General features: G+C 37.1%; 2 protein-coding genes across 3 annotated transcripts; one reads left to right on the forward strand and one right to left on the reverse strand.

The window, feature by feature from the left end:
• Positions 1-541: 541 nt before the first annotated feature.
• LOC113063137 (nuclear receptor subfamily 2 group E member 1-like) lies at positions 542-8492 on the forward strand. Of its 2 annotated transcripts, none has more exons than XR_003278635.1 (9): positions 542-1072; positions 4473-4618; positions 5036-5123; positions 5778-6013; positions 6170-6316; positions 6448-6544; positions 6680-6829; positions 6919-7059; positions 7212-7352. XR_003278635.1 is itself a non-coding variant. In XM_026233330.1 (9 exons), the coding sequence occupies exons 1-9, from the start codon at positions 1015-1017 to the stop codon at positions 7372-7374; spliced, it is 1191 nt and encodes a 396-aa protein (XP_026089115.1). In that variant the 5' UTR covers positions 546-1014; the 3' UTR covers positions 7375-8492. The 2 variants fall into 2 exon arrangements, 1 of the variants encoding a protein (XP_026089115.1); XM_026233330.1 differs by having other exon boundaries at positions 546-1072; positions 6954-7059; positions 7212-8492.
• A 1537-nt stretch (positions 8493-10029) lies between these two features.
• Positions 10030-13090, reverse strand: LOC113063138 (sorting nexin-3-like). The gene is made up of 3 exons (XM_026233331.1): positions 12936-13090; positions 12536-12660; positions 10030-10854 (listed from the first exon to the last, which is right to left on the reverse strand). Exons 1-3 carry the CDS (start codon positions 13059-13061, stop codon positions 10758-10760), a joined length of 348 nt encoding a protein of 115 aa, XP_026089116.1. The 5' UTR covers positions 13062-13090; the 3' UTR covers positions 10030-10757.
• Between the last annotated feature and the right edge of the window lie 4211 nt (positions 13091-17301).

A 17301-nucleotide genomic window follows, 5' to 3' on the forward strand; every position in this document is an offset into this window, starting at 1 on the left:
TATGCCTAATTCCTCTAATTTTTTAAAACCTTGCAAGATGAGAGAGCTCGATGATGTAAAACGTATAGCAATTTGTGCTCGCGAGAGGACAGAGCTCCTTCCTGTAGTCATTCTAGCAACGCAACAGGTGCACGCGCGCGACGGAAGGATCCGAGAAAGCGCAACAGAAAGTAAGTTCGTTGAAAAAATAAAAAGTGATAATGTTTCTAAGGGTTCTTTAAATAGAGTGCTTTAAACTGTTTACTTCAGTCTGGGAGCAGTTAAGTCACTGAACTCTCTGAGGATGGAAATGTGTTCCTAATCAGTGGCGAACGTTTGATTCGGTCATTTAAACAGCCTTGCTGATCCCAATCAATTCCTATAGAGCGCACCATTGGCCTCTGACAGTGTCTGACTCACTGTGAATGGAATATCACTTCATTCTTCCCCGTGACGTCATATGCGCGAGCAGGAGTTGAAGCAGAAGGCAGGGAAAAGCTAAGTGGTAAAAGGAAGTTGGGCTCTCCTCCCACCCTCCCTCTTTCCCGCCCTCCCATTCTAATACATCTCATACATATTACCAAACCTTTAATCTGACGGTACACATCACAAAGTCACTCACCAAGGCTCCTGGCTTGGACGCATTTCCCAGCTCATGTTGTACTTTTTAAGCTGGTTTTGAGCAGTAGGCTACAGTGCTGGCGTAAGCCCGTGTTTCTCCATTAGTTGCACCAAGTTTCCGTGGCGCTGAGAGACCAGGGACCGGTTTGGGCATATTGTCTGTGGGGCTGCATCCTTCGCATCTATCAACAGTCAGACGATATCTGGATTCTATTTGCTGAAAAACAAGAGGAACGACTTGGACACAATCAAAGAAAACTCCATCAGAAAGAAGAGGATCCTGTTTGTCCACCGCGAATCGGATGTTAAATTTATGCCTGTAATTTTTAAAACCAAGTCAAAAGTGTTAAGACTCCACTGGGCCTGAGAAGTGTAACTTTTCAACGCAGTTTTCTTGGAGCAGAGGTCTTCAACATGAGCAAGCCTGCCGGTTCAACAAGTGGTTGTCTGGATATTTTAAATGTCAAATCCAGTGAGTAGATAGTCTTTCTTTACTTTCGAGTTTTGTGTGTTGTTAGAAATAGCGTGATAGCGAAGCAAAAATGCAAAATGTCTCTTTTTGTTTACTAAATAAGTAAAAGCAAAATAATTGCTTATGGGTTAAGATGACCCATAATCGCGTAAACTCCATAGCTGTCAAACGCAAATCGAAATGTTTACATGCTGTCAAATTGTTGCCTATATCTTAGAATTATAGCACGACTGCCAGATACAAACAAGATGATCTCGAAGCAGGCAAAACACACTATAAATTATTATTTGTATACATCTTAGATGTGAAAATGTAAGAAAATAAATAAATGAATGAGCCCAAAAAAACTGAGACAAGTTTGTGTTTAGTGATGCTGAGAATGTTTTGACAGCCTCATTTCCCCATTACGCTTTGTTGAGCGTAAGTTGTGCGTGCTGAAATTCTAAAAATAAAAACACTTATTATATTGTACTAGCCTGTACAGTTTTAAAATATAATAATGTGGCCCTAAGCTTTGCGTAAACTTAATGTCATCAAAGCAGATCTGCTAAGTTTTCCTTATTAGGCTGCTCCTGTCTATTTTGACTTTCAGTTAATTTCAAGGTATCAGGAATGCAAGTGCCCTGAAATTCATCTATAATAAATGTTTTCTGTCCATTTATTGTATTACAGTTAAAATTTATTTTGGACATAAAATAAACAAAATTGTCTAACTGGAAACATTTATTGAAATATGAAATAGTGAGTGATTTGCCTGTATTATGCGTTTGGTGGTAAAAATAAATAAATAAATAAATAAATGTGTACCTCTCTTTGACTTTTTACATTAAGCTGCAATGAAATCGAAAAAACAAATAGGGTTAAAGGTATTTCAAAGTTTAGGTAAAAGTGAAAAGGGCAATACAATTAATTCTAGTGAAAGACAAAGAAAATAAGGTAACCCAATCACACTTTTTAAAGCACACAAGTAATGATTTCTAAATAACAAAACTGAACATATTTTAGATTTAACACCTTTTTTAAATCTATCCAAGTATTTTATGAGTAATTTGTATGAATATGACATTTGTAAGGAGTAATTTATTTAGCACTGGTGAGCAAGTGAAACAATTTCGTTGAGGCCTAAACTTTTCGTTGATTATTTTGAATGCCTACTCCAAATCTTTCTGACACTTCACACGTATTTGATACATAAAATTATTTTGTGTGCAAAATGGGGCTAGGGATCCCAGGTGATAAAGAATTCACAAGAGTATTATAAATACAAATATTTATGTTTTACATGGGTGATATCGTGCCACCGTTTGGGTGGTCGAAGGCCCATTAAATTCAGAGTTTCACACATCTGCACGTAATCCAGTGCAGCAGGTTCCAGGGTTGATGCTGATTAATGAAATATACCATATGTCTTTAAACAATTACAGCGCACAATGAGACAGACTGGGACCCCCAACTAGGGAAAGTTAAAGACGTGTCCCTTTCTTTAAAACAAGTCCGCCTTCAATTCATATTTTCTTACCAACGTACCAGTACCAGCTGACTGGATGAAGGACAGTAGGACTTCTACTTCCTCGCCAAAAAAACCGTCTGGTTTGATGGGTTTAGTCATCTTAAACAGACATAAAAAATGAAATTAAAATGCAGTCGTTCTAGCTTCAAGCTCTTTATAATCTGGAAAAAAAGTGTAGCCTAATTGTGGAGCAATTCTCAAGTTTCAAAACGACTCGGAGACAAAAGGAACAAGTTGTCTCCATCACAAGAGAAGTGTTGTCTTTCATTCATGCAAAATACAAGCATATGAAATATTCAATTAATCTACATTGTTGTCGAGACTTTTACTTGAGTCTCGCACTGTTCTTAAATTTTAAAATAAGATACACACACACAAGAAAATCTTCAGTCACTTTTCCGTTATAAGTGATCACCAAAAAAAACGTGTATTAAAATATAGTTCTAACTTCTGAAAGGACGAGGAACATCTGACATGCACATACAGAAATTTGTTTTTACATTAAAAAGCAACATCGTTTTTTTTCTCTCTTTCTTTTCTTGTTTTAAGAAGTCAGAGTGCATGAAGTCGTTTTCCTTCTCCGTCGTTACCGGTCTATATCCGAATTCCCATGCTACCCTTTTTGACGGGTCACTGGAAAATCAATGAGCAGGTGGACATATGTCAGTGTAATTACATAGCCGTTTCTCTGAACGACTCCCCCATATACATGCAAATATACCTCTATTGACAGACTTAAATACAGGAAAAAAAGTGTTCTGCACACAAGAAAAATCACAATTTTCATTTACTCCAAGTTCATTTGCATACACTTCATTTGAGTCGCTGAAACGCGCTGGTGCGCATTATTCTCTCCCGTGTCACTCCCTAATCCGCGAGCCTATAGACGGCGCGAAGAAAGCAGTTGTCGAGCTTCATTATGAAGCGGGGTTGGCAGCTTGTCGAGACCAGGCCAGTCAGACGAGGCTCAATGGGGAAATCATTAAGTTAACACTCTCCCTAATGTCGCCATTGTGCGCATCAACTGAACATTGTTTTATGGGTCCTGCGATATGACGCTTCCCACCAACGCGACCTCAATTTAGGCCTGTGGATTTAGTCTACACATTCCTACAGACTCATTAAAAGTGCATCCTTTATCATAATATTTAGCACGATTATTAGGTCAAATGTGCAAATTATACAATGATGTTCAGAAAATGTATGTAGAAAATCACCTGGTGCAGTCGGATGAATTTTTTTATTTTGGGAACTTATCACAGAAAATCAAAACTAACCAAAAAGTTATACTTTATATTTATTTATTTGTTTATTTTTGCGTTACACACTTGTCTAAGTAAATCTAACATAAAGTGACGAATAATAAAAGTATAGCCCACTTTTGTTTTCTTGGTAAAGCGCACTTTACTGAACCTGAACGAATGCGCAAGAGAAGCCTTTTGTTGCTATGGTTACATCCTAATCCTAATTTTTGTTCGCTAGTGTCTATTTATGGCCAGGTGGAAATATGAGCTTTTTCTAAATTTTAAACATACATTTAATTAAACGCAGCCTATGTAGGCTCCAATTTGTTAAACTAATACACTATGTACTTTTAAGACCCCCAACTTTTTGTTCGGACGTCCTCTCGGGTGTTCAAGCCTTAATTAGGATAATCAGCTCCCACCCTTTGGAAAAAACCCCAAAGAGGGTGTGGACTGGGCTTTCGAAAACATTTTGTCCAGTTAAAGTGAAAAACTATTATATTATAGTATTATTCTTTTTTTAAACCTACAAAACCTTATAAATATTCAGATTTTACAAAACGTGTCAATGTTTTCAATAGACAAAGTCTCCAATAGGGTTGCTTTTCCCCCCTTGAATAAGTGTTTTATTTTCCATCTCTGTTAGGTCGGATTCTGGACATTCCATGTAAAGTGTGTGGAGACCGAAGTTCTGGAAAACACTACGGTGTTTATGCGTGTGATGGCTGCTCGGGGTTTTTCAAGAGGAGCATAAGGAGAAACCGAACGTATGTGTGCAAATCTGGCACACAGGTGAGCTACACTAATCAATTACAGCGTTGTGTTTGAACCATAACAGCGTCAGCTAATTTGATCTAAGCAACCGCGTCTAAGGACTAGATTACACCTCTAGTGATTTTCATAATTGAAAGATTATCCCAGAAGTGAGCCCCCTCCCGCGCCTTTGAGGGCCCTTTGCCCCGTCTAGTGTAACAGGTGTAATCCAATCTAACGCACCGGCAGGAATGGGTGGATTTGGAGAGCGGTAGGCGGGAATGAGACTATTGGCCGTGCGGCGGGGGAGCGAGTCAATAGCCGTCATTACTCTGCCATTCCCACATACCTGTGGAGTGGAGACCAGCGGAGCATAGTAGAAGAGGTTGTTTGTCTGCCATTACTGCTAAACGAATCTTACTGTATTCCCTTATTCTTTCCTCCTTTTTTCCTCAGGGCGGCTGTCCAGTAGACAAGACGCACAGAAATCAGTGTCGCGCCTGTCGCTTGAAAAAGTGTCTAGACGTGAATATGAATAAAGATGGTAAGTGCTAGCAAATACAGTTGACGTTTTCTTTATATACTTCGATAAATTTTAGAGAACAGAAAATGATTTTGTCTCTAGCCTTTATGATGCCTGTAATCCACGTTGACAGATGCAGAAAAAAAAGTTTTTTTAAATCCGTAAAACCCCTTAAAAAAATAATAATAATAAAAAAAAATAATAAAAAAAAAAATATATATATATATATATATGTATATATATATATATATATATATATATATATATATATATATATATATATATATATATATATATATATATAGCTATATATATATGATTTTTTTTTTGGGGGGGGGGGGGGGCATGTATCAACACGTCAGTCTTTGAACTAAACTTTTTATGAAAAATGTCGAATGTGGTAATACTAATTTACGTAATTTATATTCAAGATTTGTAGAAAAGAAATATTAGCCTAATGATCAAGATGTGTGTTTTGTGTCTTAAATGTGCAAGTAAAATAATTAATAACTTCATTAAATCATGCTATAGAAAATGCTCTAAACTTTTTTTTTATTATTATTATAAATCTAACAAAAACAAATGCATTACTTTGCAGGCTCCTTAACTATTTTTTAAACGATTTCTGCTTGGTATCATGGGAACGCTCATTTCTCATGTCACTGATCGTTACAGCTGTGCAGCACGAGAGAGGACCGAGGACTTCAACCATTCGAAAGCAGGTGGCACTGTATTTCCGAGGGCATAAAGAGGTGAACGGTTCGTCGACCCATTTCCCATCCACGTCTATCCCGGGGCCGCCGTTTTTCACTACAGTCACCCAGCTGGAGCCTCACAATCTGGAGTTAAACACGGTCACAAGCACACCGGAGCGACAGGCCATTGTGGGACTCGCCCAACCCACACCGAAGGTAGGCTAAAAGTGTTCCTTTTCAACAATGTACAGTTTAACGTTTTAATGTTTTATCAATTAATAAGAATTTTATTACGAACTTAAAATTCAACTCATAACTGAATAATGCATAACACCTCGCTTATATTCTGTGATGATGTAATCTTTTTTGTAGTATCCTCATGAAGTTAGCGGCACTCCCATGTACCTGTATGAAGTGGCGACCGAGTCTGTGTGCGAATCAGCCGCGCGCCTGCTCTTCATGAGCATTAAATGGGCCAAGAGTGTTCCGGCCTTCTCCACACTGCCTCTACCGGACCAGGTAAACAAATGTTTTAATATCTTCACTTATTATTTGCCAAGGTTTCATTTTACACAGATTAAGTATGCATTATGCCATCAAGTGTAAAACCAAACCCAAATGCAGGTTATTATTTTTTGATTTATTTGCAGTTGATCCTTTTAGAAGACGCCTGGAGGGAACTGTTCGTGCTGGGCATAGCGCAGTGGGCCATTCCAGTTGACTCCAGCACTCTCCTAGCCGTTTCAGGTAGACCATACAACATTTAGCCAGCTCCTAAGATTTACGCAAGATTTTACGTCACGTTTATGTACTGTAAAAATACTACTACTTCCAATGTTATATGCATACAAGAGTAATATTTTGCGTGTTCTCGCGAATTAGGAATGAACACCGAGAACACAGATTCCCAGAGGCTAAACAAAATCATCGCAGAGATCCAGGCGCTGCAGGAGGTCGTGACGCGCTTCAGACAGTTAAGACTGGACGCTACCGAGTTCGCGTGCCTTAAGTGCATCGTCACCTTTAAAGCAGGTGGGGCTCGATCACATAAAATACTAAATATTAAAGCGAAATATTATTGTTAATAATAATTATAGAAACTTTCTTTGCTGGCCAAACAGTAGGTGAACAAACCTTCGTTTTTCCGTTCTTGCAGTTCCAACACACAGTGGATCGGAATTGAGGAGCTTTCGCAATGCAAGTGCCATTGCCGCCCTTCAGGACGAAGCCCAGATGACTCTAAACAGCTACATCCACACCAGGTACAACTAACACTTCCTGAAAAATTATCTTTAAAAAGTTCATGAAATAATTATTGTGAAATAATTATAAGAGCAATGACAAACTGAGAACACTTCTGAATTCTGCTTCATTTTGAGTAGGCCTATTTAAAAAACGAATGGTTGCGTTTCAGGTACCCCACTCAGCCATGTCGCTTTGGGAAACTGCTGTTGCTCTTGCCTGCTCTACGATCAGTTGGTTCATCCACCATTGAAGAGGTGTTCTTCAAAAAGACCATCGGAAACGTGCCCATCACACGACTGCTGTCCGACATGTACAAATCCAGTGATATATGAGCTACTGAGAGAGGGAAAAGAAACAACAAAATGTATCTTTGGCCTTGGCATTCGCATTGGACGCTGGGACGCTGTGGATGATACCAGATACCCTAATGTGATACTTCACGCACTTGTTTGGAGAATAAAGCTCTACCAATGTTAAGATGTTATTACACAGGGAAACACAAACAAGACTGAATCTCTAAAAGTTGAGCTTACTGCTTAGAAAGAAAAATGAACGTTTAACCAATACTTTTTTTAAATTGATTTACTTTTAATCTATTTAAGTTCGTTTATGGAAGTAATTTAACAAGCTTAATCTGTTCTTGTTCTGTCAAGATTTAAACACAAAATTATTAGTTTGTAGTCATATATTTGAATGGAGTGTCCGTGAGGTTATGTACAATCATTCATTTCGAAACGGGATGTTTTGTGTCCATTTGACCAATACCTTTATGACCAATGCTGTTTTGATTTCAGCAAGATAATCATTCATTTGTCCACAAGAACTTTGAAGGAAACCAAAAAAGGAAAAAAGAAACTGAGGTATGTTGCAAGGAAGTAGTTCGCTGTCCCTTTGACACAGTGCTGAAAACCAAAGGCCCATGAGTCAGAACTGCAGAGCAAGTTCATTCCTGTTTAAATTTCTAGCAGAAGCTCCAACTTTAATCAAAACACTTGAACCAGCTCATCAGGTTTACTTGAAATGTACAATGAAAAGTTCTGCAGAGAGGGAGCAAGACTGATCATTACTGACTTGATGCATCACATATTACCTATGGAGGTGACTGGAAAGCCACAGCACCCACACCCTGTGACCTTAACAGGAAATTTGGGCAGGGCATTTGAAATCCTCTGGATACAGTTCTTTCGGCATTGTGAGTTTTCGGTGCGCCTAATTTGAAAAAGTCATTTTATTGATGTTTAAAAAGCGGTTTCTGCTCAATACGTGGCCCATGTCAGAGGTCACCGTCTGAAGCCTTTGTTTGACTATCTACTAACCCTGGAAAAGAGACACGATCAGCACTTGGATTTGGTTTTGTAGTCTGTAAATAAATTTCTCGTTGTACAGTGATAATTTTTGTGAAAGTTGTTCTAAGATATTAGAATAAATATTGAATATTGATCGCCTGGTCCTTATACGACTCAAATTTTTGTCTCCTGCTTTTTGGGTCTCTAACTCTTCCTTCTACAAGCAGCGAAAGGTCCATTGTACCCTAAACGGGGTATTAAACGGGGACACATAAGTGCATATTAAACCATTGCCAATACAATACCCTAGACCTTGAATGAAGCTGCTGTGCTTTGCACAGCTCGGGTTTAAGCACTCTTTCACAAATCAAGGGCTTTGCCCAAATTGCATTTTTTATCTTCATTTTTTTGATAGAGAGGATTCAATGGAAAGAAACATGATTGCAATGACAGCTTTCAATCCATTTAATCCCAGTTCTTTTTTAATGGGCTGCTTTGACGTGGAGTGAACTCCAAGGTTGCATGAGCCAAGCGGCTGTGCCCTTCTCTTTACCTTACAGTGTCTTGTACAGCAATTAGAAACAGTACAAAAACACCTGTTTCACAATAGCATACACTTGGTTATATATACTGCATCTGTTATATAGTCAAATACACACACTTCCAAAAAGTATAAATGCAGTGTTTATCGCTTTACTTCAGGTCATCTGGTTTCAGTAAACTACACTATTAATACCCACGCAAAACAAATGACCCTTATTTGAATAACCAGTTATTGTAAACCATTTTCGTAAATCGATGAATCAACTTTGACCCTAAAATATTTTATATATTACATACATACACACACAGAGGCACACACATACTGAAATAACTAGCCATGATTCATTACAATGAAAAAAGTTTATTCTACTCTACTGTTTTTAAAAGACATTTGAGGAGGAACTGACCTTCAGAACCTAGTATTGCAAGTGTTCTTTGAGATTCCTTGTCTGTATCTGAGCCTTCAGGGTCCTATGACCTTCCATTCTTTCCTCCACTCCTTTTCTATTCTGAGTAACCATTCTTAATACCATTCTCCTTTTCAAAGCCACCTGCCTCAGTCTAAAAAAAAAAATCAATGCATTCCATTTAGATATCGGTTTATCAGTAAATGGAATCACCCCAATTTACAGTTATCTGTGTGCATTTTTAAAAAAACTCGAATAAAGCATATAGCAAATAACTAAATGAATTTATGCAGTTTTTAATATTGTTTGTGTAAAATACTGACAAATGTCCATGTTCTGTGGATGAATACATAGTATAATTATTTTCATTGTGTAATGCTAAAATGAGAAAACATTTATTTTAATATATCCTGCACACAGAATACTAATACTTTTCCTCCAGTTAACACAAGTTATTTCCTCTGAAATAATCTTAAATAAAAGTCTTTCTATGGTTTTCAGTTTTTTTGTTCAGGTGCATGCTATTTATCAAAAAAAAAAAAACGTTACTGAAACAAATGGATTTTCATATATCCAAAAGCTGTTGCCAATATGATTTTATATGATTTATATGAATCACATATCATAGAAAACCCCATGATGACTTACTTTATACAAACTCCTGACAGTTGAAGAGAAAAATCTTTAAAGGCAGACCAAATTGTCTATCTCTTAAAAGATATTTTAGAGGAAGCAAACATAGGTGCTTTAGTTTTGCAAACCACATCATTCATGTGTGTATTTGATCCGTTTTATTGAAAAATTCTCATAAACAAAACAATGGCACAGCAGTATACAAATCTGGAAACATGCATTGTAGGCAGCACTTTCTCTTTCTGTGTAGCGCCATTACACAGTAAAAACAGGCTTGTCTGCAGCTAAGTGGGACACACGGCACACGATCAACCATCACGTATAAAGGAGGTTCCCAATTAAGTGCATCCTGCAGGGTGAGCTGCTGTACGTGTTTTTCAGCGCTAAAAGCAACACAGGTAGGCAGTAACAATAACACAGGAAAGCCAATGTGTGTGATACAGTGCTTGCATAATTGTGATATAGTTATTTGGTTCGTTTCGTTTGATCTTATACTAATCGAAGTTAGTGGTGCTCTGAGACAAGACTACCATAAATAAATGTTGACAACATCGATATACACAAGAACTTATTTGATCTGACTTAAAGTGGTAATATTAACATTAGGGATTTATAAATCAGAGCAAAAAGACCGAAACACTCTTTAAAGAGAAATCTTTTGGAGAAGTGAAGTGGCACAATGACTAATTGTAGAGAACGTTTTCAATCATTTCATAAAAGTTTTAGACATCCTGTGGTTCATGCTAAGATTCTGTTCCAGTTAAGAATGATTTAAACATTTCTTATTGCTTGTGGGCCATGTTTTTGTGTTTGTGCGTGTAAGAGTCCAGACCGGTTCAGGCTTGTCTAATTTTTGGAAGGGGTGTAGTTTTTATCCATCGATTCCTCCTGTAGGAAGATGTGAAGGCAGCGCTCATTTTGGGCCAATGGATGACCAGCCACTCTGGAAAAATCAGACCAAAAATTGGATATTAGCCACCAAAAAATTTTTTAAGCAAGTATACACACTGTAAAGCGAGTGCACGAGAGATAGAGAGAGAGGAGGCGGAATCAACTTGACCCCAATCAAGATATAACTCTTAGACATTATTAGGAGGCTGTGACATTTTGCAGCATTCTTCTTCAGATCATAAATCATCCAGTTTGAATTTCAGAGCGATATTATCGAAATTTAATTACGCATATCTTTAAAAACAGTAGAATGAGCCATCATGCTAATTAAACTCATTATTTTACCATTCAATCTATTCCAGTTTCCACTGGAAGAAAAAGGACCCTTACACCTCTAAAATTACACGATGCTCACGATGTTACAAGTCAAGATGATGGAGGATGATTTTCAGATTTGGGACAAGGATATGCACAAATCTACTCACACATAGTCTAGATGTATGATGGGAATGCATCCCCCTTCTCCAGATGCTATTAGTAGCAAACAATGACATTTAATTCAGGAATTTTGGGTAAAAGAAAAAAATCCCATCTTAATTACCTCCATATCCTTTCTTTCTTCAAACCTAATTTACAGCTGTTCGTCTCGCATTAAAATTCAAACAGGTAGAGCTGGCGCATTTGCACATGAAACAAAGATAATGGCAAAGTCTGCAATCACAGCAAATAATTACAATCGAACTGTAACTTTTATTGTCTCAGTCGGCGGGGGGAACAGCACCTCGGATCAAAAATAAGCAAGAGAGCACACAACATCTTGTAGGGAAAAGGTATGCACGCATGTAATTTCACTCGCAATTATCATAAATTACACATCAAAAATAAAACAAAATGTAAAAAGTAAAGCTGGTGCACTTGCGGCCTCTCATCAGTTTCGATCATTCTGTAGGTAATTATGAGACAAGGAAAAAAGTGTGAGGGAAGACATCAGATGACACAAAGGCTGGCAAGTGTCTGTTTTTCTTTTTATTGAAGTACCTTAACCTAAAAACTCTTGTATTTCATTATCATGATAACCGCTTCAGTGTTCCATATAAAAAAACAGTTCAGATGTGCCGAGGCTTAAATAAGTTAAAAGCAAGGACACGCAGTAGACGACAATGTAAATCTTGTCATATCCACACTTGAGAATAAAATCACTAGGAAAAAGTTATTTTTCACAGTGCATAATGGGTACATACGGTTTCCTCCATTAGTTCACCACCTTTTCTGTGTCCCCCATGTCTTGTCAATCAAAATATTTACAAATAACATTTTTTTATTATTAGTAACATCACTAAAACATTTTGTTTCTCAAATGTGCATGCACCTTTGGCCAGTTTTCTTTCATGGCTTACACTTTAGTATTTCTAATCACTCAGATAACATTAAAAATGTCTAGCATGAATGGAAATATACTTGGTTACACTTTCACTCCTAAGAATTTGCAGGGGTGCCAATAATTGAAGCACACTATAAAAAAAAAAAAAGTAATGTGTTTGACAGCCAAGCAATGTATGAACTGATAAAATATACACCTGGAACCTTGTGCAAACTGAGTTCAGTTTAAAATAATCTGAACAAAAATATACTTTATTTGGAAGGGATCCCTGTTAATTGTTACATTTTGGAATTTTGTCCTCATGTGTTCTTGGTGAACATAAATGCATGGTCTGGAGGAACTTGTAACTTACTTGTTGAGGAACTGTTCTAGGCCTTGCCGCCGTTCTTCGATAAAAGAGTCGTCAAAAATACCATCATCCCCACGGAAAGGGAGCTGCCTGAACAGAGCCTTTCCAGGAAGAGGAGGAACCACCACCTATTTGAAATACAAAAACTTCATTCAAGTTACATACATCTAAGAATGCAATCACAGGTCTCTAACAATCACTTCAAATGTGATTACTTTAACTACAGAACCTATCCAATCCAATGATTGAAAAAGCTTTGCTAACAAATGTTTCTAGTTGAAATGGACTCTTACAAGAGCACAGAAGGATGATACAATCCCTCACCCTGAACATTTGTACATCATGTTCCAACCAAATCAACACTATTCTTTTATTCATAATCTAGCCTTCGCCAATCTTTCACCTTGCTTTCTCTCTCCAGCTCTCCTCTCAACCACTCAAAGTCGCTGTATCTCCTCCGAACACGTGACTCCTTCAGCTTGAAGATGGGGAGGTTTGTCTGGGAGAAACAAGAAAGGACAAACAACATCTGAAGCACCAGATTAAGGGAAAACGTTTAAAACAGACATACATTTTTAAATAAAAGTAGTTTGAAACCATGTTAAGACTGATGGTGTAGCTGAACAGCATCACTATTTCAATAACACCAAGTTCAGTATTAGAGTCTAGAGTAAAGCATTAAATAAATAGGTAGAGTCCACAAAAAGGCCCACTGAGATTCTAAAACAGGGTCAATGCAGAAGCAGGTGTTTATTAAATAAAAGAACAGCCTGATGACAGCATTCAAAGAGACGCTTAAGAGGCAAAAGGCAGCGAAGTAACCAACACATGGATGGAATAAAAGTCTAGATCAATACTCCTAAACAGGCTGATTTGCTTGACGCAGGGGGGTGTAAGCTTTCCTTTCCTTTTCTAATCATATCATTGACGTCCTCACACCATGTATTCCGGTGATCTCCAGTACCATTTGCATTTTTTATAACTCCGATCTAGGCATTTCTTCAACCCTTGCGTCATTGAGAGCAGGATAGCTGCAATGCCAAGGAAGCGTTTAGTAGTGACCTCACTGAGGTGCTCGATAATACTTTGTGAATGGCTGGACCACTGGGTTTACATTCTAAGTAAAGAGGTCAAAATAAGTTAATCCCTACGTCAATTGATCACAGTAACAGTTCATTTTAATACACACAGTCATGAGATAACGTCATGCTTTCAGAACTATTATACGGTGCACAGTCAAACGGAGGAAGAGTTTGTTAGTTATTGAAACAGAATTAGTTCTTAGGCCCAAGGGTGAAAGGCCCATTTATCTTGAACATTTCTTAAAACACAAACATAGAAAATATAAAGACCCATGAAGGTTTCTTATTGCACTCTACAACTTCAGTATTGTCTTCACAAAGTAAAGCAGGGGACAAGATTATTTAAAAATCATCTCTTCCCCTTATCTTGCAATAGAAAAATGTCATCTTTACGTCATCTTCTAATGAAGGTATCATTTTGAAGTCATTCAGGCCAAGGCACAAGACGTCAACGAAAACAAAATACAATGCTCAAGAGTAGAAAGCCTATGGATGTTGATGACAATTATTAATATTATATATTAAACTATCTAGTGGCACTTAGTCAAAGGACAAGCTGCAACTGTCCAAAATGTGTTCCTTCTGTTGCACTACTAGCAGTAACAATAATAAAATTGTATCTGAATAGACTTGCCAAAAACGCTCCCTATCTGGTAGTACCACCAGCCGCTCATACGACTGGCCAGGTCAAAGTTGCCAAACAAAATGCAAAGCATAAAAATCCCTTACTTAGAAAGCTATCTTAAAGCTGTACATTAAGATTAGACCATAAATACACAACTCCTCTCCCTATTTCAATGTGAGCCAATAGGATTTGCTTGTCTGTTTCATCACTTTGTAGCTGAAAATTCTGTCTGACCGATTAGGAAAGTAACATTACACAACAAGCAGCATGATTGAAGGAATAGTTACACACTGAAGTTTACTATTTAGGGTAAGGAGTTTGATCAAATCTCTCACCTTAAGTATGAGCAATGGTATAGTGATGCTTGCAAGCACCACTAATTACACTTCAACAAAAATGCTGTGATGGGAGCAGTGTTGTATTTGTGAGTGTGTGTGTAAAGAGAAGGGAGGGGTATGTCACAACTGTACAGCTGCAGATGTAAACTCTGAAGAGGTTTGACTGTCCTCCCTTCACTGCTAATGATCTCAATCAAAGCTGAGACAAGCAAACAAAACAGCCCAACAAAGGGCCTGATTACCGTGGCAACCAAAGTTAACCACACAGACAGAAGCCCTTACACATCAAACACTCAATGAGCAGATGAAAACAGCCCAATTCATTAAGACAGCAGCCTTGCACTGCGGCTAAGACGGGGCTTTTCAAGAGGTCCATCAATACCTGTGAGCATACTGGTAAGTGGGGAATGATATGACATGATTAAATCACAGGTAATGAGACTCAGTGTTACACGATCAAATGCTTAGAGACTCTCTGATGGCTAGCTATGCTCTCTTGGGTGGTTTTTATGTTAATTCCATAAGCTTGGTGGGATATTTAATGATGTTTTTTTTTTTTTTATTCTCTCTAGATGCCAACAACCTGCTACAAACCAAGCTTTCTTGTCATTAAGCATAACACTGTGACTAAACCAAGAGTGACGTGATGTTAAAGGAACAATCCGCTTTTTTTGAAAATAGGCTAATTTTCCAGTGATATTACGCAGCTCCTTAAAATAGTCCCTAGCTAGTTTGTGTAGTTGCAGCAATAGCAGAGTTAATGGGGACTATTTTCAGGCGCTGCGTAATATCACTACGCCAGTTGCACCCATGGTAGGGAATCAAAGTTACTTGATTACGTTGGAATGAGAGTATAGATTCTAGCCATATCAGCCTAGAAAATCACAACTTTTCATTTTTTCCATCAGTCTTAGTAAACAATGTAACTACAGAGGAGTAAAGCTTTGAATAGGAAAAATATAGAAACTCTATGGTGATTTATAAAGCGAGATGCTAATGGTCCAATCAGATTCAATGATCTATACTAAGCTAAGCTAAAAGTGCTACATCCAGACCCTGAGATCGGCTGAATGGATTAAAAAAATGGTAAAAACAACTGTCTAACTCTAGGGGAGTTGGAAAATCAGCCTATTTTCAAAAAAAGTGTAGTGTTCCTTTAAGTAATGTTAAACTGAGTTTTTGGCAGTTGCACTGTTAAAAATAAATAAAACTTAAAATAATATATATTCAAATAATAGAAAACCCGGACGGCAATTTTCTGAAAAAAGAAATATTCAGGAAGCTGAGGAGCCAGAAAAAGAATTGTGAAAAAACATAAATTACCATATTGTAAAATACATTAAATTTTCAGCAATTAAAATACAGCTTGTTCCTGTAATTTTAATATCAAAAAATTAAAAAGTAATATTAAAAAGGCCACAGTTGCTGTTCCATCACATTTATTAACAACAGAGCATGTGTCAAGGGCCTAAAAAAGTCCATCTCCTGGTTTAATTATCTATTCAGGTTCAACTTGAACACATGGAAATATAAAGCATATAAAGACAGAATTTAAACATAGACATCATATGACTTTGACGATTAAGTTATCTGGTCACATCACTGAATAATATGGTGTAAAGGTACATAAACCTGACGGTTCGGTACGTACCTTGGTTTTGATGTCACAGTTCGGTACAGTTTTTTTTCTTATTAAACAGTGGTTTATTGAACAAATTGCTCTTTCTTTAAACAAATTCAGTTATAATCAAAATTTCTTAATAAAAAAATCTACATAAAAATCTACTTCGATGTATGCTCTAAACTTTAGTGAGCTCTTTCACATTAGGCCTACTATAATGTTACAGTTAACCACAGAACCCAAACTAAAATGTAATACTATTAATTTTTTTAATATAACAAGCAACGCTCAACTTAAAAAAAAAACAGAAAAAAGTATGCAATCATGTAAAATGCAAATAATGTAGTTTTTAAAGTAACTTCTAAATTATAAAAAATCTACTTTTTGTTAAAATATTTAATTTGCACAGTGCCTCTCATAACTTGTTTAATAACAGATTTATTTAAACATTAAATAATTAAGACATCACTAACAGGTAAAGAAAAATATAATGATTATATATTCTAACACTTTGCAAAATGCTCTTATCTTGACTTCATTTATAGCGCACTTATGAGCTGTGGACACTGATAACTTGCCTGAGGTAAATGAAATGCTACGTAATTTTTTTATATGCTATATGACATTTCGTTTACAAGTTGTTTTATTGCTGTCTTTCCAAGGTTGAAACACTGACTAAATGATTACATGAGGCATGAGATGTTCATTCATGTTTATTTCATGTTAAAACTAGAAGTAAAGAGGAAGGGAGGATCACACTGCCATTTGAACTGAGGCGTTTATATGTTTACTAACAATATCTCTAATGTTTTCAACTACTGGTAAATCATGAGAAAATTCCCATTCTAAACAGTGACACGGGGCAGTGCAGTCGCCTGTCAATGACGTTAGTTACCCTTTGTTACCGCCTTTACTGACGTAGAAACCACATGACAACAGTGTCGTGGACAAACGCGGAACTTCAACTAGAAAGAGATGCCGATCTTGCTTGTGTTTTACTCAACAGGTGAGTTGCTTTGATTCGTATCTTTACAGAAAACGTATGCTATTATAACGATCAACAAGATAAGTATAATGGGGCATACACGCCAAAACGCAGGGCA

The sequence above is a fragment of the Carassius auratus genome, chromosome 45 (genome assembly GCF_003368295.1).
Source record: "Carassius auratus strain Wakin chromosome 45, ASM336829v1, whole genome shotgun sequence".
Classification (NCBI taxonomy): Eukaryota; Metazoa; Chordata; class Actinopteri; order Cypriniformes; family Cyprinidae; genus Carassius; species Carassius auratus.